The following is a 23,059-nucleotide window of genomic DNA, read 5'->3' as shown; positions in this document are numbered from 1 at the left end:
AACTGTATAGATAAAATGAACATGTTAAAATTAATTTACTTAAATTGCTCTTGAGCCTCCTGCCCATTTGAAAATAAATCAATGACTGCATTTTACTGAAATACAACACATAGTAATAAATCCCTGAATGTGCCAAAGTATAAATTTCATCAATATTGCATGAAGACAGTATTATTAATATTGATTGGACTGTTGCTGTGATTGGGAATGATATCCAGTCATGCCATCCAGAGCTGTAGACTCCCCTTCTGATCATCCTGATCCCAGCAGCCTGTAATTCAGATTTAGATTCAGACAGATTGAACAACTGAAATGATCCTGAGCCACTGAAATTATCCTGTTAATTGTCATGCTCCAAAACAACAAAATTACTGTAAAAGTGGACCTTATTATTCAATTATAAATTTGTGCTCAATTTTAAGACTCAGGAGGAGCTGATGTAACAAAGAAAATGTTACTGGGCTTCTGAAAACAACAGCGTGATTTATTTGAACACCAGGAAGATATTAACTCCTTCATTGCTTTATCAAGCTTCCAAAGAGGAATTAGATACACAGTCACATTCATCACACTCTTTCCAGTTGTTACAGATAGTGGTCTCTCTCTAGTTCAAATGTCACATGTCTATACAAGAAGTTAACATCCAACAGTTTTTCATGGTGGAAAAAAGAGAGAGAGAGAACCAAACCTCTTAAATGGTTCTAATATAACAAATCTGAAAGAAATTATTTTTTATGTTTTTCCTGCCCTCCTGAAGATGAATTAAGGACTATGTTTTACTAAAAACAAATATAGTACAGAAACATGCATGTGACCTGTACAGGAGGCCCAGAATCCCAAGCGACACCACTGTGTAAAGCCTCTAAAGGTGCAGTGGTATACAGCTGGATATAATTCAGTTCAAGTGGGGCATTGATTGTAAAATTGAATTAATCATGTATGTGACTTGTACATACACAGTGGAATATAATTTGTTTTATCACCGTCAATAGCAAATTTCATATTTCACACTGTAATTATTAGATTGTATAAGACAATTTTTTATTCAGAAATCTGGCTAATTATTTTGATGATAGAAGTTCAGTATTGATTTATTGAATAAAAATAAATCAATTTTAGATCCACAATTCAAACCCAGCATAAAAAGGCTGAATGAATGTGGTGTGGACTCTGTGAATGAGGGTCATTGTGTCAGAGACACTGTAGAAGGACAGAGTTCCTGCACAGTGATCCACATACACTCCTATTCTAGAAGAGCTGGAGACCTCAGCGGGATCAGTGCAATTCATTTGGTGATAGAATGAGCCGCAGAAGTCAGAGCAGAACAAACTCCAGGACTGATCACTGCACCCAAATCCACACTCATTTCCCTGTCCCTTTTGCTGATGCTCTTATATGACACTGATATACCCACCCCACCACTCCACTCCACCTCCCAGTAACAGCATCTACACACACTCTCTCTCTACACAACACCTGTGACCAGCGATCAGATCTGTCTGGATGATCAGGATACGGCTGTTCTGTGTCAGTGTATTTAATCACTCTGTTCCCTTCAGACAGACATAAGCTTTTATTCACCGTGTTTGGATTGAGAGTGAGCTGACGGAAATCTGATGGAGACAGAACATATAAACCACGTGAAAATCAAGAAACTTAAATTTCAGTTATTAAAATAAAACTTTACATCTTACTTTTAGATTTTTATGGACAGTAAGACTATTTAGAAAGCAGGCTACATGTGCATGTCTCTGTTATTGACATGATAAAACTGTGATTTTATAAAATGTCAGTGTCTCTAGTTGCACAATAGAAATTAAATAAAATTAGAGGTTTAAGACAAACAATTTAATTTGAGTGTAGAGGATCTTTGTTCACAAATTTGACTCATTAAAAAAATAAAATAACTGATTTAAATACAAGATTGAAGATTTAAATATTTGATTTAAATTCTTATATGGAATGGGAAACTTGCTTGATTAACTGATATTAAAAAAAATATATATTAAAATACAGTAATAAAAAAACTAAAGCACTTCTTTATTCTTTTTGTGCTGTATATTTGTTTTCTTTTTATTTATTATACAATTAACGAAAATACCTACTATGTGTACTGCATTAAGCTAACTAAGACTTGTACTTTCATATCATTGATCTTTTGCTGATTATGATTGCTTCCATTATCTTCATTTGTAAGTCGCTTTGGATAAAAGTGTCTGTTAAATGACTAAATGTAAATGTAAATATTAATGGCTCATAGTTATGAGTCTGTATGGAGCTTATTCTTATTTATTCTCATTTTATTCTGATTGTTAAGCTTCATTATAGAGTGGATTTAAATGTTTTTTTTTTGTATCTTTCTCTTTCTCTATCTGTGTGTGTGTGTGAGAGACTGTTTGTTTGTTAATATTGACTTACATTGTAAAAACTCCTCCCTGGTCCTGGGTTCAGAGGTAATGATGTCAATGTATCTTACTATGGAAAACAACATAATTCACTGTATGAAGAGAAACTATATAAAAATTATGTCATATTGAGATGTTGATATGCTTTGTATTTGAATAAATATTATATTATTGATATGCATACAGTACATGATTACGTAAAATATATGGATTACTTATTTCACTCATAAAAACGGTTAATGTTATACCTTTACTAGATATCTTTTCCATCTCTTCTCTGCAGAAATGCTCCAGTTTCTCTCTCAGATGAGGGATTTACCAGCATCATCCAAAGAGACGTGATGCTGGGTGAGTCTGTAGATCCAGGAGGAACGAGAGAGACTAGAAACTCTACCCAGACACAAAGACACAATAGAAAGACACAGAAACATTTGATAGAAACACACTCTCTGTTCAACGTGCTCTTCCCACTGACACTGTCCTGTTTGTCAGATCTCTTGTTACCTGGAGGAAATGGATGTGGTTCTCTGTGTATGAAAGCTGCTCCAGCTCAGTGTCTCTCCTCCTCAGGTCTTCAATCTCCTGCTCAAGTCGCTTCAGTTGTTCTTCAGCTTGACTCACTGCAGTCTTTTCCTGATCTCTGATCAGCTGTGTCACCTCAGAGTGACTTCTCTCAATGGAGCGGATCAGCTCAGTAAAGATCCTCTCACTGTCCTCCACTGCTGTCTGTGCAGAGCGCTGTTAGGACACACAGAGAGAGAAGCATCAGAATCAGTCCAGTTGTGGCAAAACATAAATAAATAAATAAAAAATCAGATGAAATTCTGCAGGCACCACTGCAAGACACTATAGTCTGCCCCGACCCAGATTTTACTCCACAACAGATATATATATATGATCATGCTCATTTCCCAAAATGAGATTATGAAAGTCAACAGTTATGTTGTTTCAAGATCATTTGGAGTGATCACATCCTAAGCAAATGGTGACCAACTGTTGAATGGGGAAGCGGGTGGGACACCAAGAACCATCTCAGACGTTAGGTAGTCTGAACTTCTTTAACAAACAGACGCTGTTATGACAAAACCAACCTCATTACATTAGGGATAGTAGGCTGTAACTGTATAAAAAGTTTGAGCTTGGATGTGGTGGGTTTATTCCAATCCAACGCCATTGAAACCACGTGCTTTGTCACCACTATGCTGCAATAAACATCTTCATCAAGCTCTTCAACATCCTCATCACTTATTCTTACACTGGCTCCTTCTCACTGATTGACTGGAAGAGAGTCCTAACTGAGTCTCAAACAGCTCTTCTTCAGCAGCCAGCAGTTGTTCTTCAGCTCAAAACTCAACTTGTAAGACTCTACAGTCTCTCAGCTCCTTCTGTCACTCCTGGATTCTCTGCTGGTATTTTCTCTTGATTTCCTCCAACTGTCTCTATAGGATTTAGAGTATTCAGTCAATATACAACTCATTACACATCCCATTTCAAGAGAATATCCAAATAATGGTTTGAAAGAAGAGCAAATAGCTCATACCTGTTTCTCGGTCCTCTCTGCTGCAGCTGATACAGTGTCATGTTTTTTTTGTGTTCAACCAACATACCCAGATAACATATACAGTGCTTTTAGCATAAACAGTGCAATTTTGTAGTCGTGTAGTGGCGTCCATTACTTTGTGTCACTTTCCTGGGTGAAATTCTTCATGACATTCAAAATGATTCAGACAGTAAGATTCCAGACAAACCAGACAGGACTTCATGGCTTTATATTTTCTCCCAGTACAGACGTCACACTACATTTCCAGGTTCAGTGTAACACTGATCAGGACGAGCAGCTTGTAGCCTTTTTTCTTTCAATTTCTCCAGCACATTCTTCAGACAGCATATTGTTTTCACACAAAACAGGTCTTGGAGTGAAGGTCTGTCTGCACTGAGGGCAGCTGTAAACTCTCTTCTGATCGTCCTGATCCCAGTAACAGTAACTGTGTCCACAGGTGAGGGTCACTGGTTTCTTTAGTAGATCCAGACAGACTGGACAGTCAAATTCTTTCAGAGACCATGAAATACTCTGCCATTTTGCAGAGAGACATGCACAGCTGCTTAACTTACTTTCGTTTTCTCCAAACTTTCCCGCGCTTTGTTTTTTTAAGAAACGTGTTCAAACGGTTTGTTTGAACTCTTTTACTTAAACTTTCTCTTTACTCTTGAACGTTGCAATGGAGTTTGAATGAAAATGGCGTTTTACATAGTTTATGATTAAAAGAAAACAATTGCGATTTTAAATATAAAAACGAAGAACTACCCAGCTAACACAGTTACGTCGTGACGACGTAACTGGACCAGACCATATTCGTCGCAGAGACGTCCCAAATAACGTTTTAGCGACGTAACTTTGTGATTCCCATATCCGTCGTGGCGACGTTATAGTGGAACGTCGCTGGAACGTGATGAGTACGTCCTAACGACCAAACTGGAACGTTATGAGAACGTTACTATAAAGTACCATATTGGTCGCAGAGACGTCCCAAATAACGTTCCAGCGACGTAACTTTGTGATTCCCATATCCGTCGTGGGGACGTTATAGTGGAACGTCGCTGGGACGTTATGCGTATGTCCTAACGACCAAACTGGCACGTTATGAGGACGTGACATTACCGGATCATATTGGTCGCAGCAACGTATTTTCAGCTCACCATTACCTTGAAATACATAAAGAACTAATAAACTCAATCCATCTCTGGTGCAAAAAATAAACCTTATGAAATCGAATTGTAATCTAATTATAGGGGATTCATGGTAAATACATCAATTACATACATGAAATGCAAACCAATACAAAAACATTACATTCTAATTTATAAAAAAAAACCACTGCATTCATTCACAAATCAACATTTATTCAGGACTACGTTCTACAAATAGCCTACTAAGCCAAAACATTTTGAACATTGCAAAGTGTTTCTAAGTCATGAGCACAGAAAACACATCAATTCACAGATTACACAATATAAACAATAGAAAATGTTTGTCTTATTAAGGATGGGGATAGTTAATGACGTTATCAGTGAAAATGATATATAATTATCAGTACACTTATTGATACAACTCTACATAATTTGGTGCAACAAAAAAATACATGATAAATAGATCTGAAACAATTCAGCAGATACTGCAGTGAGCGTCGTATATGAGGCTCCTGGTATAAATGTCTGGTGGTGATGTGCTTTAATTACACGGCATGCAGGAAAAAATATAGGCTAATTCATGCGCACGATTTTCTATTTCATTCCCTCGATTTGCTAAATCATGTACACTATTTATACATCAAGAGAACGAATTAGTAAATTGTGCATACGATTAAGCAAATCAATGAAATGTAAAAGTAAGCGTGCACATTTTAGTACATTGAGGGAACGAATTAGTAAATCATGGACATTATTTTTTTTCTTTTTCTTGCATGTCATGATCAGGGCTCTGTGCTCACTATCAGAGGATAAACCTAAACAATATAGCAATTACCAAAGAACCATAATTTTTGAGCTTCTCAGAAGAAAAACATTCATAAAGCGTAAAGATATGAAAAATGAACAATATAGAGATTTCTAGCATCTCTCCTGTATTATTTGTCCCCTCGAAAAAACAAAGTTTTTAAGAAAATGAGCATATTGACTTTCTCAGAAGAATCTGTGATCTCTGATTACTGACTGTGGAGAAGACTCTTTCAGACAGTGCTGAGGAGGCAGAGTTAGGTGCTGGACAGCCGATAGAGACGAGGAAGAGTGTGTTTCTTACCCCAGCAGCAGAAGACAGGCTCTTCTGAGGGAAGGACAGGAGGCTTGATGCAGTGTTTTGCTCTAATAACAATGCTTCTCAGCACCTGATGTTCTTCAGAAAAGAGTTCCTCTAGTGTAGAGTCAGACACTCAGATTTCTTGCAAACTGGAATCTTTTAATAACATTTAGCATATTATTGTAGTCATGTTCATTGTTTTTATTATAACACATGGAAAGTTTATGAGAAAATTGTTAAATGTGTTCTTCCTCCTCTTCTTCATCCTGGGCCTGCACTGTCAATATCCTTCTCTGAGCTGAAAGGAAGAATCATCTTGTTAATGTTGCTCATGTATGTTCACAACCAGTCAAAATCTGGAATCTTTTCTTTATGGTTTTCAAGACAAGTCTCTTCTGCTCACCAAGGCTATTAAAAATTAATTTAATCAAAATTACAAAAAAAAAATATATTGTAGAAAGAAATAGTTTTCATACTCTTTTTCGAATATACTTTAAATATTTATTCATTGAAATAATTATGAGGCAAAGCTGAATTTTCCAGTAACTTTACTCAAAAAGGTAAAAACTTTTTGATCAAAGTGTACATCTGCTCATGACGTACATGATGTGAATCACATCTGCAGTTAGCTTACTACGGTCGTTAGGTCCACTGAACTCTATTGGTAACGATGGAACTTGTGACCAATATTTTGTTTTGGGAAACGCTCCCCATAATAGAAATGATGGGGAAGAAAACTTAGCATTTCTGGAGAGTCAAATTTTTTCTTCATGATTATTTTATAAACACAAAGTTCAAAACATTGGGAAAAAAAAGGTAATCTTTTGTAAAATTACAAAAGTCTTCTCTACCACTGGTATTCAATTTTATGCATTCTTGCTATTAGACCCCCCCCCCCCCCAAAAAAAAAATAAAAATAAATGTAACTTTAGTTTAGACAAAAATTTTGGGCAGCACAACTGTTTTCAACACTGATAATAATCCGAAATCATCATATTAGAATGATTTCTGAAGATCATGTGACACTGAAGACTGGAGTAATTAATGCTGAAAATATAGCTGTGCATTATAGAAATAAACTATACTTTTAAAATATTTTTAAAACGTTTGACCATTGTGTACATTGCTACATTTAAATGAAAACTCAACTTGTAATAAACAATGCACACATTCTCAAAGAACTTACATCCTGCTGATTACTTCCTTCCCTCACTGCTGTCAGTTCCCTTCAGTCGTTCCCAGACCTCCTTGTTTTTAATCTTTCCCTCAAATCTACAGAAACAAACAAATAATTTTATAGACAATTTGGATGTCACGAATTGCAATAGTTATATAACTATAATCACAATACTCAATTATATATATAATTTTAAATATATATTAAATCGGCACACAAGTATCGGGATAGTATTGAATTGGCAGATTAGCATATCATTCCAGCTCTACATACTATAGTCAAAACAATGAAACTCTCTTCAAGAGCGCACAATAACTAAGATTTAAAACTGTTAAAAGAAAATCCTCAAAATATTGCACACATATAATACACAACATCAATATCTCTTCCCTTGGCATTTTGAACATTTCTATGAGTAATGCTACACGCTGTGACTCTGTGTTGCTTCAAGTGCATCATTTTGCGCACTGGTTGTGTATAAGCACTGCGCACTGTATAAGAGCCATACCCTTTCGTATTATAATACATTAGCACAATGAAAGATTATTAAGTCTTTCTTGTTCTGTCCCATCTACCACATGTTGCTGCCTTCATTACTGTGCTATACATTTAAAAGAAATGTATTTTACACACACACATACATTATATATATTTATATATATATACATAAACACACACACACACACTTTTGCACATCCTGTCATACCAGTGACTGGATGTTGCTGCAATAGACTCATTTTGCAGCATTAAGGTTAACGATTAATCAATTAATTGATCGTTAATTTAAACGATGAAAATTGACATCCCTACAATGAAGTATAGAAATTCTACATTGATTTAAAAAAAATGCAAAAAACGACACTGATATCGGATCGGAATTACTGTCTCTTCTCATAGTGACAGCCAATCACATTAGTTTTCTGGTATTGCATGCACTCGATTGGCTTGCGTCTGCGCTAGGGTATTTGCATAAGGCGTTCTGATTGGAGGACGGCTGCATTGGCACTTGAAAAGTTTTCAACTTCTGCCACGACCAACGGACCCAGAATTAATTTCACCATGCTTGACGTCACTCCATTTAAAAGTACACGAGAGGCGTTGACGCCCCGTTTGAATGGGGCGTCATATGTCTGGATACCGCTGCACAAATCTTTCACCCATGAGAAATGTATATCCAGCACGGCCTTACATCCAGAACAGCAGAATGGTCAGGATGACCTGAAACACATAACCAACTGAAATCAATTTAAATGTATTTAGTCTTGCCTGAGTGATGCTGAAACCACCAGGTTTAGTTTTTCACCCAGGATAAACTGCTTCCTGTGGAACAGTCTCCATGATGAATGATCTCTTGATCCTGGATCCTTGCTGCCATCCACTCTGAGATGATTTACATGATATGTGGTTGTGTCTAAAGAGTAATGAATCAATGTTACAAGAATACTGATAGCAGCACTATTGATCCTGTAGCTTATATAAATGTTTTCAGTACCGAACAAGTCAGGAACCAAATTAGTACCAGTTCTTGAAACCCATCTCTACTTGTAATGGTTGTCTTGTTGCTGCTGCCCAAACTGTCTCTTCACTTGATGATAAATATATGTGTTCATTTTAAAGCAATAAGTAATACATTTAAATTACTAGGTGGTAACAAATATATTTCCCCATAAGGAATTCACTGAATCATTGACTCAACTGGTGGTAGCCAGGCCCTAAAAAAAGTGAACAATTTGTTTACTTTTTGTGAAACGAAAGTATCAGATCAATTTGAGAATTAAACTAGCATTAAAAAGCGTGCATGTGAAAAACACCATCAACACCAATAATGAACAGATGACAGAATTTACAAGCCTGCCACTTGCGGGAGAAAAGGGGAAATTATTAATCCCACATACACTGAACATGATTTCGGCAGCCTCGGTCTAATTAACGTTAAACTTCATACAGCGGTTTATATTCAAGTTCACAACATGGCTAGCATGAGCATCATCAAGAGCGAGCAGCAGACATTCAAACAAACTAATTAACGTTACTACGGTTAAAAAATATATATAATTAGAAAGTGAATACTGTATAGTTTATCGTGTTAAATTTCAAATAATTTAAAACAGGAAAGGTTATATTAGATTTTAACGGTTAACGTTACCTTAGACCACCTCTGAGACTGCTTTTGAGCTAATTAACGAAACAGAGCATTTATTTATTAAACTGAATAAGAAAACCTACAAAAATACAAAACACTACTCCTCTTTGATAGCATTTAACGTTATATTAGTTAAATCTATGAATAAAAGTAGATTTATAGCGCTTACCTTTCCTCCGTGTCCGTCCGCTGGAAGTTGACGCTGCTAGTTTAAGGTTTAAATGTTCATTTGTCCTGTACTCTTTCATTAACAAACATTATCACCATTTGCTAAGTAAAAATTTTTTTTGTTCTTAAACTAATGGCATATATATATATATATATATATATATATATATATATATATATATATATATATATATATATATATATATATATATATATATATATATATCTAATATAACCTTTCCTGTTTTAAATTATTTGAAATTTAACACGATAAACTATACAGTATTCACTTTGGTGATGGTGTTTTTCACATGCACGCTTTTTAATGCTAGTTTAATTCTCAAATTGATCTGATACTTTCGTTTCACAAAAAGTATATATATATATAATTCATGCCATCTTTTAACATGCTTGATGAATTTTTTGTATAACTTATTTCCCCAAAAATAGGCTGTTCAAATGGTATCTTAATAATAATAATACATAGTGCAATAATATTAAAAGTTATCTGAAGACCAACTGACCACGTCGCTACAACGTCCCCAATGGAACTAACTAGCGACGTCTTTTGAGGACGTGCCCACGACGTTTCTGGGAAGTTAGCCGAGATTCCAAAAAATGGAACTTTACCACGACGTCCTCACAACGTCGCCATAAAGTAATGTTGCGCTGACCAAATGACGACTAACTGGCGACGTCCTCACAACGTTCTGTGTTTGCTGGGTACAAAGAATTTTAACTACTGCGATATGGATTACTCACTAGCAATTTAAAAATAAGGACTAGTAACGTTAAAAATATATATTTAAAGCTCTTGCTGTTAAACGGAGTAGTATATGGTTAAACGTCCTCAAATGATAGTGTGGTAAACCCAGCTGTAGTGTGCAGTAGAGGGCGCGCTCACACACTGTGGAATTTTCCATGTCTGCCTGTTTGTTGGAAAACACTTGAAGCAGCACGTTTAAACGCGCAAACAGCTTGACACACTCTTGTTAGAGCATTCAAATATTCTTTCTGATTACAAACGTCAAAACAGCTCGAATGCACCCAGTATAATACGCAGTATTCAACTCTCCGATAAAGCTAAAAATCAGCTGAAAATATCTGTACCTGTTAAGTAATTTGTTATGGTAATGTTAGTTCAGTAAAGGGAGAAAAAGAGGGTCACTTTTTGTGCTATTTTAAAGTATACCTTGCTGAAACAATCTAGAAATGGGGTTGAATCTTTCCTGGTCTTATGTGGTTCAAACTGGTCTCCCAGCTGGGCGGTTTAGCTGGTTAGAAAGCTGATGTCCCAGCTTGACCGTTTTAAAAGTGGTTAAAACCGATCTAACAGACCAACCTAACTAGGCTTGGAGATCATTCAAAGCATCTTATGGTGATACTTGAGAAACTGTGCAACACTAAATTCTGTGACGCAACAAATTCTTGAAGGTATCTGACTTGAAATAGTTTAATAAAACTATTTTTTTAAAGGTGGAAAAACATACCTATCTATTTGGGGGACAGTCAGATGCTTCAGTTGTTTTTATACAGCTACTGTACTTCTAAACACCACATCCCTAACCCACACCATAAAAGAGCACTTTCTGCATTTAAAATAACTTATTTTATATATATTATAATAATATACATATAACTTTTTTTATTTATTTTACAAACGACGATCCCCATAAAGGTGACGTTTTGTCAGGTTTAGCTGGCTAAATTTTTTTTTTTTTTTGGTACACACATACAATTAATTGTGCTTTCTTAAAATACAGGTCTGACCATGTAGGAAGATCATATACATTTACAAAAATATTTTATTTAAAAATAGATGTCAGCATTCTGTATAGTGTTAAAGAAGAGAAGGGCATATAATCTAATTTAGTGATTAACTGAAAACAAGCTATTTAAATATTAAACCAAATTAATTTTCTACCAGACATACAATAGAACATCATAGAAATAGAAATGTGATTGGCTGTAAGTTAAGATAAAGTTACGATGACTAGCATAGTCTGAGAAAACAGAAGATACACACAAACACGGCATCCTAACAGCTGAAATATGAGGAATTCTGTTCAGTTAATGCCACTTGTCTGATTTAGAGAATCTGCATTCGTATTACTCACAAAAGCCTCTTTTCTTCTACAGTTCTCTTCTACTGTCATAAACAATGAAATACAAGTTACTGCGATTTAAGATAATATACAATATTTCATCACAAGCAACATTTGTGACAGCCACCTATTGTATCATGTTCACAATTCATAATGTTACACCTTTTTCCTTTGTCCATGCAAAAGTCATGTACTGTTCCTCACGATATGAACTGGAGCACAAACAAACAAAGCATTAAAGCTCAAGAGTAATTTTCTTGCCTCTAGCTTCACCAAATGGATTTGATTTCTTTTAAACATGTTCAAACAGGTTTCCAAAACACTCCATCCATCTTTCATTAACAAACAGATAGATCTGCCTCAAAATCACTGCATTGGTTGACCCAATGTTGGGATGCTCAAACAAACAGAGCAATCAACTTACAAATGGTTAACTTATAGTCTGTCTCTGCATATTGATCTGGTAAAATGTATTTTAACAAAATGACTTAATTTTACCAAGACATGAATCAAATGACATAGGTGTGCTTATAGTACAAATTGAATAAAAGTGCTAAATGAAAAATGTATAATAATAATTAAGAGAGTTTGGAGTAGTCTTAAATGGACAGTTCACCCATAAAATTAACATTCTCATTATTTACTCACCCTCATGTAATTCCAAACCTGTATGACTTTCTTTCATATTTTGAAGAACCGGTTTTGTCTTTGCCAAAACTGGATCCCTCTGACTTGCATTGTATGGTCAAAAAACACAACAGGAGAAAAAACCTCATACAGCATACAAACTGTACATTTTTGGGTGAACTATCCGTTTAAACACTTACGTCAACATTATGTAATCACCAACACTGTAACATTTCTTGGTGACATTTTAGGTCACTGGTAAATTCAGCCAATGAGCTCAAATGACTACTAATAAATTTCAAACAGTTCAATCTAATGCATAATTTCACTTACATAAAACAAAACAAAAATTCAGTGGAAAGGGTTGCATTTTAGCAATTAGGCATTTAACACTGCACACATAGCATTAACTAACCTTATGACTTCCGGGGCCTTAATTTAAGTATTTTCTTTATTAAAAACAAATTTCAAAATTCAGATTGAAATGTACAAACTTGATTGAAATCTAATTTACATGAAGAAAAAGACCCAATTTAAATGCATAATGTAATTTGTAGCTTTGTAGAGTCAGTCAGGTTTACTGCATAGATTGTCGCTGCTATTAATCCATTTTATGTTGCTTCAAATGGGTTTACAGTGTATTTTCTTTATATTACCTGCTAAATTCTGTGGATTCCAAAAATTACCTTAACACCAAAAATGCTGTTTATGTGTGCAGTGTGTAGCCAGTTAACATGACTACTATATGCCATTTCCTTTGCTTGTTCTGATTTCAACCTAAAAAAGGAAAATACTTATTTTTACACACAAATCAATTAAGAGTTCCAGTTTTTTTTCAAAACACAGAGAACACCAATAGTACATGCCCATCTTAAAATGTATGTGTGTGTGTGTGTGTGTCTGTGAGGAGCATCCTCAAAGCAACATTATCAACTTCTTATAAAAAAATTTGGCCAAACAAAAAAATGCAAAAATCCAGGCGAAGCAACAGAAGAGACAGGTAGTGAGTGAATCAAACAGTCCTTGCGCAGTGTTTGTGAGGGCTATTCTGGTTTGTGGCAGTAGATGTCTTTAAGAGCTTTGAGCTCCTCTATGAGAGTCTTGTTTTGGTTTTCCAGCACAGCGACACGATTCTCCAAGCACTTCACGTATTCTTTCTTCTTTCTGCGACACTCGCGCGCCGCCTCCCTACAACACAAAGGAAAAGGTCAGATGCGAACATGCACATTAGTGCATTAGTTGAAGCACATGTGTGTGTGTGTGTGTGTGTGTACCTGTTCTTCATGAGGCGGACTTCTCTCTTGCGTGTGGCCTCCTCTGTGTTCTGCTGTGGGCTGTGCATGGCCCCTGGTGATGCTGCCATAATGACGCCTGGTGGTAAACCTGTTGACGGGGAGCGAATCTGATATGCTGGCATGTCTCCTGTGGCAGCTACATGCAGAAATATACACCAAAATGCATTATTTGACAGATAAATGGGTAATATTTTAATTAATTATACGTTCCTGTCTACATAGTAACATTAATGCATTAGAAATTAAAATGGACAACAGTATATAAATAAATAAACACTACATTACATGTAATAACTGTTGTAAAAAATAACAACCTTGTTGTAAAATGTTACCAATAAATGATGGTCAAAGGTGCATTTAATCTGTCTTCTAAGTCGCTGGGGTATATTTGTAGCAATAGCCAAAAATAGTCTCGGTCTTTGAAGCTGTCCAAATAAAGTTCTTAGCAATGGATATTACTAATCAAAAATTAAGTTTTGATATATTTATGGTAGGAAATGTACAAAATGTCTTAATGGAACATAATCTTTACTTAATAATCTAATGATTTTTGACATAAAAGAAAAAAAACTTATTTTGACCCATACAATGTATTGTTGGCTATCGCTACATATATACACATGCAACTTATGACTGGTATTGTAGTCCAGGGTGTTTTTAAGATAGGATATAAAAATTATCTTTATTTTTGCAATGCTCGTTCTGGTGCATAATTCCATGTAAATTATAAATCCATATAATTGAATAAATAACAATAATAAAAATCATTATTTTTATTATTACTTCCAAACATATGGAAGCAAACAGAGCTGTTATCTTGAGAAAACTGAATATAATAATAATAAAAACTATTATTATTTTTGCAATTCTAGTATTACTTAATCTGCAAGAGGATTCATTTGTAGCTTAAAACTCATAAAAGAAATATATATATATATATATATATATATGTGTGTGTGTGTATATATGTATCAGTGGTGATATATTCTTGATCTAAGACACCAAACTAAAAATAAATAAGTGTATGATTTATCATCATTATTGATCGTATATATTGATATATTTCATCTGACCAATAAAAAGACACATAACACTGAATCTAACCAATCAGCTGTGACTTCTACTGTTACCAGGCTTAAAAAAGCAGATCTAATTGCACTCATTAGTTTATGCAATAAATAACAACAAGCAGTTATATAAAATACTTCACATCCACCCACACAAATAACATTAAAAACACCTAATGCAACACTGGGGCAGTATAAACAGTTTTAAAGCTGCAATCAGACAATGTTCCCAGCAGTAAATGTCCTTCAACAAACTGGATATGCTTTGACTTAATGTGTATGCATGTGTGTGTGTGTGTGTGTGTGTGTGTATGTGTGCATGCGTTTGTTATCATACAATGTGACAAAATGCTGGCGTCACTATGTGCGTCGTTGCCCAAACCCCCACCCAACTCCAGCTCTCTCTCCGCCTCTCCCTCTCCCTCCGTCTCGGCTTCGGTCGGCTTCCAGGAAACAGACTGACGTCAAACAGAAAGCCCCTCCCTCCCTCCCCCTCATTATCTAGCCACTTTTGTCTCTCTCTCTCTCTCTCTCTCAATGATTCATGTGTGTGAATAGACAGGCAGATTTTGCATCCTGATTTCACAAAACACATAATGTCAATGAGTGTGTTTATGACCGAGAAGAAAGTTTCAACCACATGAAAGGAAAGAACCAAAAGAAGCACAAAAACATGTGACATTCTTCCACTGTCCATGAACTGACTTCCTCCGAATGTTTACAAACTTTTGCACATGATAAAACTTCTTTCTGCTTTTTATCAACATTGCCTGAATAAAATACTGACATAAACACTTATTAATAGTCATGTTCGCTATTATATTTTATTATAGTCTATTATTATATTAACTTAATTAAATCTTTTGAGATTGTTGACATTTTCTGCAGCCTATACTCCATTTAAAAAATAACTAGCATTTTATAAATACTGCTGTGTTATTTTATAATGTTTATAATAATAACAACTACATTTATAATTATACGTAATATTGTAGTTATGTATTATTATATAAATGTAAGATTATATTAAATTCATATTAATATATGTATATTAACTGAGTGATTGCATACAATATGGAAAATAACCACCACAGAATGATTTAAAATTTAAAATGATTTGAAAAAAAAAACTAAAAATCAACCAAATTAATGTCCCATATTTACTTTTTTTTTTTAATGGAAGAAATCCTCCTTTTTCATCAGTTTCTTATTTACCAAATGAGAAAAAACCCCACTTCAGGAATGCATTAGAATGTAATACATTAGCATCACACTGGCTTTTCCCTTATAAAACACAAATATACACTCTCCCTTCTCTCACCTGTCTCTGTCTCTTCCCCAGTCACTGCCATCTCTATGCTGAAGTAATCCAGTTGTGATTGTGTTTTGAGCGCTATCTTCAGTTTCCTCTGTATTTCCTCTTTCTTCCTTTTAGCTGGATCACTAATTGACTTTCTCCCTAATACACTCTTTCTGACTATCTTAGTTTTTAAGTTGTGACACCTAGTGTTTTGCCTTTAACCCTCCCTCCCTGCCTTTCTCTCTCTCTCTCTCTCTCTCTCACTCACACACTCTCTCTCAGTCAGATTACTATTAAGGGCATTGACATCACTATGACATCACAGCAGTCTCACAGGGAAATAACACACTGTCTCTGGAGAATGCCCTCCCCAACCTCCTGTGTGTGTGTGTGTGTGTGTGTGTGTGTGTGTGTGTGTGTGTGTGTGTGTGTGGAAAAGGACACTTTCTTGTAATTAAATATCCAGCTTAAATTCATGGCCTGAGGAAAATTAAAACTGACTGAGAGAAGAGAAGAGAAGAGAAGAGAAGAGAAGAGAAGAGAAGAGAAGAGAAGAGAAGAGAAGAGAAGTTGTTGAGTGTGATGTATTTTTAGATCATGATGACGCAAAAATATTTCAGCACAAACAAAAGGATACTGTGCCCATTTCACCTCATAACACTAACACAGGTATCTGAACTGTTACACACACACACACACTCACACACACACACACACACACACAAGACGTCCTATCACACTGTTTACATAGGTAAATAACTCCAAATTTATCTCTAAACCATATCTGTTTCAACAGGTCTGAAATCATCTGTTCTGTTCAGTGCTGCAGTACCTTGACTATTCCATCCCTTTATTAATATTACAGTTTTAAAAATTAATTTTTACTTTATACTTTACTTTATACTTTAATTCAAATTTTACAAACACACACACAAACTTTAGTACCATACATCCTGGGAAATAGAATTATCTATTTACTGCAACCAAACAAACAAAAAGTTTTCACAAGTATGTTTTTCAGTAAAAGAATGTAAACATACATACATTTTATACATTATATTATTACATGTTATTAATTTATGAATTTAAAATATAAATGTATACTTATATAAAACAATAAATATAATTAAAATAAATATTAAAACATAATTCATTACAAATATTACAGATTGTTGTTAAATATTATACAAATTAGGTACTAGAAAGTACTATATTTGTATTTATATAAAAACTATTTCTTACCTCACAAAATTTTGCATTTTTCTTTTAGATAATTTATGCTTATAAAACAAGAAAAAAAAGTTTGCCCATAGAAAGAGACACATGTTAAAATGATTTAAAAAAATCTACATTTATACAAAAATACTAATTATAATATATAAATTATGTTTAGATATTCTACTGGATAACAGGACCAAAATATCAAGACAATGATTTTGCATTGTTCATCATATTAAATATGCCAGGGTATTGTGGTACATTTATTATTATAGTTATTTAGGGTATTTATTCAAAGCTCCCATTCAAGGTTGGCTTTCCAATCAATAGTGAGTCAGTGGACATGCTGAATCCTTATCTTTGCAAATCAAGAAGATTTTCTACTGTAGTTTGTCAACATTACATCACAACTAATTTAACCAGTTTTTGTCTCAGTTCCAGCAAAGTCTGGAACTTCAGCACATGATAAAAAACGTCAAGCAAGTTCATTTTTATCTGACAACAACCACAATGCAATGTGGGTTCAGTGTGCTTCCATGATCAGTGCTCAGTGTCAGCAAACACAGCTCATACACACATTCGTTTCTGTGTTTCTACTTCTGTCAAATTACAACGTTTAGAAATGCTAAAAAAAAAAAAAATTTAACCTCCTCCTGCCTGCCTTCAGAAACAAAAGAAGGATTTTCTACTAGAAGCGTGTCTTACCCTGAACGAGCACCTGTCCAGCGGTGAGCAGTAGCTGTTGGCCGGGGTCTCCAGGCTGGGCACCGTACTGCAGGATAGTGGCCCCAGGCTGCGGTGTGGTGGAGCTGGGAAGAGTCAGAGCCTGGACCCCCTGCAGCGCCTCTCCTCCAGGGCCGGCCAGCTGTATCGCTCCACCCTGAGTGAATGCAACTGCACAGACACAAAACATTAAGACAGTTAGTCTTAAATCTGCGCGAACACCTGTTATAACACATGATAAAGGGTTGGGAAACATTTGTGCACTATCTATGTAATGTATTGCTCTTTCGTAAGAATGGGCCAGTGAACAACAAAACCCCTCATTTTAAGGGTAATTACTTGAGCTCATACTTCATGCTGCACAAAGAAATAACAGTTTGTGGGTAATGAGCTCAGACGTACTGTATTGCCCTGAGCTGGTCTGGTAGATTGACGATGGTGCAGTCACTGTAGCAACACTGGAGGTGACCGGGGCTTCTTCCTCCACTCTCTCCTCTTCCTCGATCTTAGGCACAGCAGGCACATCTGATGACAACTCATTAAGAATTTTCCTGAGAATACACATGTAAATAAAAACATTAACCTTATCTGACTTAAAAAATCTGAATCTGTCACTGAATTTCAGGAAATTCTGACACAAAATATTATGTGTGCCGTTGGTGTGGGTTTCTGGGTATTTTGTTGAATGATGTCAGGTCATGAGGTCGTGTTAACTAAAACTATTAAAACGTACAGTTTTTAGTAAGTAAAACAAAGCTAATATGAAATAAAATCTAAATATTACATGACAAATATAACTTTGCAAACTAATTTTTAGAAATTTTGTTTCTAAAGGCTACTAAAATTATACTAAAATTACTTCAAAAATTAAAATGAAACCTGAAAACCAAATAAACGGTCATTCAAAACACTAATGAATACTATAATAGTTCATAAATAATGCTAACAATGTTGCTCAAGAATTGATCTCACCTGTAAGATGGTCGTCTGGACAGAATCTCTCTCCTCTTCTGAGGATCTGATGATTTTGTACCCGATCCACGAGTATCAACGGCTACCTGAAAACATCCAAACCCATATATACATGTTTTAATGCCAATTGAGCCTTTACAAGATTTTAAAAGCATTTGTGGAGGGGAAAAAGATCAGTTAATACTAGCTTTTTCTGCAAAGTTTTCACAGTACAGGATATTCTTCGAAAAACATAGGATATTCTATACATGACATTCTTTTAAAATACATATTTTGTGAGGTATTGGTGACAAAAATAGTATAAGTTTAAAAGTTATGAGGGTGCTTAAATATTGATGTACCTTGAATGTATGGGTGTACTATCACTTTAAAAAGCACTGTATACATAAAAAACTGATTTTAGGTAAGTTGTTCTCTTTAGATGACTATTGTGCCAATGACCATGAGTCTTTTATCTCCTTCTGAACAGATTTGTTTTGTCTGACGTGGGCTGTGTGTGTTTGTGTGTGAACGACCAGATCAGATGCATTGACTCTCACATTACTCAAATCTCATTACTGTGCCATACAGCTACTCTCACTCTTCTTGTTTCTGTGTCATTCTGCTTTTCCTTCACTCCATTGATCCCAGGATGAGTAAACGTGACCTGTGATTGGCTATAACTCTTAACGGCTGTGATTGGTCAGTCTCTCCAGGTGAAGGAACAGGTAAATGAATAACAGGATTTGTGCTTCAATGGTTCACAGATCAGCACACATTTCTGTTTTATAAGAGTAGACTTTATACATGGTAAAAATTTATTATGTATATATTTTTTAAAAACCCTTTACGTGTGTACCTGCACAGTTTGTATCTGAGGTGACTGGATAACAGAGGGCTGTGTGGTCTGAATGACTCCATGCACCTGCAGTGTCTGTCCATCAGACACACACTCATTCACCTGAGAGAGAGACAGAGACAGAGACTCTTTAGCCCAGTGTTCTTATTGTGAACTTAATCTATTAAAAACGAATTTTCACAATGAATTGAAATAAAACTGAAATAAAATAAAACAAACATTAGACGAAAAACTTTAATTTAAAAAAAAAAAGTTATAAATCTTGCCTTGGCAACCAGAATTGTTATAGTTAATGAAAAATGAAATTAAAATCAAAACTGTAGAAAAAAATATATATAATTTCTTAAAAAACTTTTTTTTACATTTTTATTTCATTCAGTTCATTGCCAAGGAAACATTCTAACTTGACAACAAGTTTACCTTGAGATACTATAGTAATTTAATTTTTTTATAAATAATAATAATGTATATATATATATATATATATATATGACAGTAAAACAACAAGTTTTCACAAAAAAAATGATTAAAAAAAACAATATTGGTATATTTGAATGATTCTAATGTAACACTGTTGGCAAATTAAATAAGATACATTTAAGCAGAAGTCCTAAAACTGCAATAAAAATAAATTAAAGCTTAATGTTAAATCAAAGGAGGGACAAAATAGCAAAAGCATATAAAAATGAAAATGAAAAAAAAATCATTGCTATTAAATTAAAATTATTATTAAAACTAGTTCAAATTATTAATTAATACTTAAATGGTATAAAAACAATACCAAAACAACACTTATTGTTTAACAACATCGTTTGAAATCACATTTTGCAGTTTGATTCAAACTCTTTTTAACGTTTAATTTGTAAATATTGCAGTTTGAAACCACACATCAACTACTATGGTATTACCATGTTTTTGGACAGAGTATCATAATAATACTATGTTTTTTATGGTAATACTATGTTATTGCCGTGTTATGGTAATTACCACGCATTACCATGTTAAGTATCCTGAAGATCCACATAAATCCTTTGGTCTCATGGCAATAACTAAAACCAAGCATCACCTTGGTACCTCCACACTTTTTTTTACTAAGGACTGGAATTTCTTATAGTTTCTGTAAATAAGATTTTGAAACCTTTTCCTGAGTTTATTCAAACAACAGTGCATTTTGTGTTTCGGTGTGTGGTGTGATTTGTGCAACAGGTGTCATATCTGTGTGAGGCTTGTACCTGTGTGTGTGAGTGAGTCAGAGTCTTACTGTACCTCACTTGTTACTTTCTCAGTTGAACTGGCTTCCTCCATGGTTGCGGTTTCCATGGCGATCAGCCTAGCAGCATAGCAGAGAGGAAATGCACAGTCAGCTCTCTGTAGACTAACACTTCACAAGATTTTAAAAGGCCTACTGCATCCAAAATTTTAACCCAATGTTTACCAATCTAGTAGTTCAATATGTGATGCAAAAAACTGTCCTGCATTTGTGAGTGTTCCTGTTGAAATGTTCATGCATTTGTAAAACTTGAGAAGCAGTTGCTTATTGTGCACAGTGGGGGTTTTTTATCTGCTGACTGAAAATTGGACGTTTACCCTCAGCTCATGTTATGATATGAAATATAAGCTTTTCCTAATCTTATGAAAAATTTACAATGCATGACAAATTTTTGGTTAAATAGAGGATTAAAATTTTTATAGCATTTACTAATTGGGTTTTAGTAGGTAAGAAAACTTAATAAAGTAAAAAAGTATATTCTAAACTTAACTATTTTTAAATGCATCAGACAAAAGTGACAAAAAAAAGAATAGCCTATATTATAATTATGTTGGTTTATGATCACAAATTGCGCGCACACGAAACTGAGCAAGCTGTAGCTTAACGGCCGCGTGCACTTCCTCATTCTGTCTAAAATATTCTTGGCCAGTGCACAGACTTCTCAGTTGTTCGGGATAAGCAGACTCATACACTTTATGAGGAAACGTATTTTACTCCATTGCTTAAGTATGCTGAGATTATTCCACCTAGTGTTAAGCTTAGTTAAGGGTGTTCACTCGCTGACAGAACAAACGCGCGCAAACTTTGAACAGCTCGCGCTTATGTAACAGCAAACGGTGGCACGAGGATATTACATACATGATTGCAACATTCATGGGTCTACAAATAAATACAGAACAGCAGTAAAGCAACTTGCAACAAAGTTTTATGTTCTTAAGGCAAGCTGCTGTATTTATTTGCATAGTCCTTGACCAAGCTGCGTCATTCTCCAAACTCAATGAATTTTTAATATCGCCAGCTCTACATTTAACTTGACCTTTTTGCTTTGTGACTCAGAGTATTCATTTAAACACTAAGAACATGAAATCGGTACGCTATTCATTATTCGCAGGTTTCTTTTCTTGTCAATAGTAGTTTAGCGCTTTTACAACACGAACCGCGTCCTAGACAGCTTCGCCTCGCTGCACATATTATAATGAGAAATTAATTTAACAGCAGCTACATGTTCGTCTTCCTGCGCTCATCTCCAGATCCTCTCTGGCGGCAGAACGACATGACCGCAATAACTTACCCGACTTTTACGTAGAGTCTCGTCACTCGTTACGGGTGCGGAGGAAGCCCGACTCGATGCACACGTAGAGCCCACGTCAGCTCTGATGATGCGCCTGGGAAATGTGGACTATGCAGCAGGGGCCCCAACAACACACACACACAAACACAGAGTGGGCGGAGCCGAGGGGCCGCTGTCACTCACCAAATGCCCTAAAAACAGTCCAATTGATCAGCGAATCGATTTCTGTAATATGTTACTGCCTTTGAGGCTTCCATTTCATGATAATAGTTAATCGAATTTAATAGTAAAATCGTTTCAGAGTCATCAGACTTACCACAAAGATTTATAGAAACAACTTTATACTCTAAAAGGAAATAACAAAAACCCAATAAAATAAATAAATAAATGCATCATGTTCCATTTATTAAAAATAAGCTAAAGTTGAAATCAAATAGAAATACAGAAGATTGATAATATAGCGCCATCTTGCGATAGAAGAATAGCATTGTTTCTCAGTTGTCACAGACAGACAGGCAGACAGACAGACAGATAGGCATTGTTTCTCAGTTGTCACAGACAGACAGACAGACAGACAGACAGACAGACAGACAGACAGACAGATAGACAGATAGATATGTGATCATTCAACTATTTGAGTTAAAGTTCAGACAGAGTTTTAGTTGTT

At 35.0% G+C, this 23,059-nt stretch overlaps 1 protein-coding gene, 2 long non-coding RNA genes and 1 pseudogene across 6 annotated transcripts; all 4 read right to left on the bottom strand.

The window, feature by feature from the left end:
* Positions 1 to 3,788: 3,788 nt before the first annotated feature.
* LOC132096977 (E3 ubiquitin/ISG15 ligase TRIM25-like) lies at positions 3,789 to 4,566 on the bottom strand (annotated as a pseudogene).
* Positions 4,567 to 5,869: 1,303 nt separating this feature from the next.
* On the bottom strand, positions 5,870 to 7,976 carry LOC132096211 (uncharacterized). Its single transcript, XR_009422557.1, has 3 exons — positions 7,884 to 7,976; positions 7,385 to 7,470; positions 5,870 to 6,496 (listed from the first exon to the last, which is right to left on the bottom strand). It is a non-coding gene; the product is annotated as an uncharacterized LOC132096211 (long non-coding RNA).
* A 663-nt stretch (positions 7,977 to 8,639) lies between these two features.
* LOC132096213 (uncharacterized) lies at positions 8,640 to 9,719 on the bottom strand. Its single transcript, XR_009422559.1, has 4 exons — positions 9,688 to 9,719; positions 9,055 to 9,087; positions 8,868 to 8,960; positions 8,640 to 8,786 (listed from the first exon to the last, which is right to left on the bottom strand). It is a non-coding gene; the product is annotated as an uncharacterized LOC132096213 (long non-coding RNA).
* Positions 9,720 to 12,545: 2,826 nt separating this feature from the next.
* crema (cAMP responsive element modulator a) lies at positions 12,546 to 22,510 on the bottom strand. 4 transcript variants are annotated; one of them, XM_059501439.1, is made up of 8 exons: positions 22,393 to 22,510; positions 21,098 to 21,161; positions 19,832 to 19,933; positions 18,994 to 19,079; positions 18,424 to 18,572; positions 18,004 to 18,192; positions 13,693 to 13,849; positions 12,546 to 13,606 (listed from the first exon to the last, which is right to left on the bottom strand). In XM_059501439.1, the coding sequence occupies exons 2-8, from the start codon at positions 21,149 to 21,151 to the stop codon at positions 13,462 to 13,464; spliced, it is 882 nt and encodes a 293-aa protein (XP_059357422.1). In that variant the 5' UTR covers positions 21,152 to 21,161; positions 22,393 to 22,510; the 3' UTR covers positions 12,546 to 13,461. The 4 variants fall into 4 exon arrangements, with proteins under 4 accessions (XP_059357422.1, XP_059357423.1, XP_059357424.1 ...); XM_059501440.1 differs by having other exon boundaries at positions 21,098 to 21,206; positions 22,393 to 22,500; XM_059501441.1 differs by lacking the exon at positions 19,832 to 19,933.
* Positions 22,511 to 23,059: the final 549 nt, after the last annotated feature.

The sequence above is a fragment of the Carassius carassius genome, chromosome 20 (assembly GCF_963082965.1).
Source record: "Carassius carassius chromosome 20, fCarCar2.1, whole genome shotgun sequence".
Classification (NCBI taxonomy): domain Eukaryota; kingdom Metazoa; phylum Chordata; class Actinopteri; order Cypriniformes; family Cyprinidae; genus Carassius; species Carassius carassius.
This window is presented reverse-complemented; position numbering and strand designations above follow the sequence as displayed.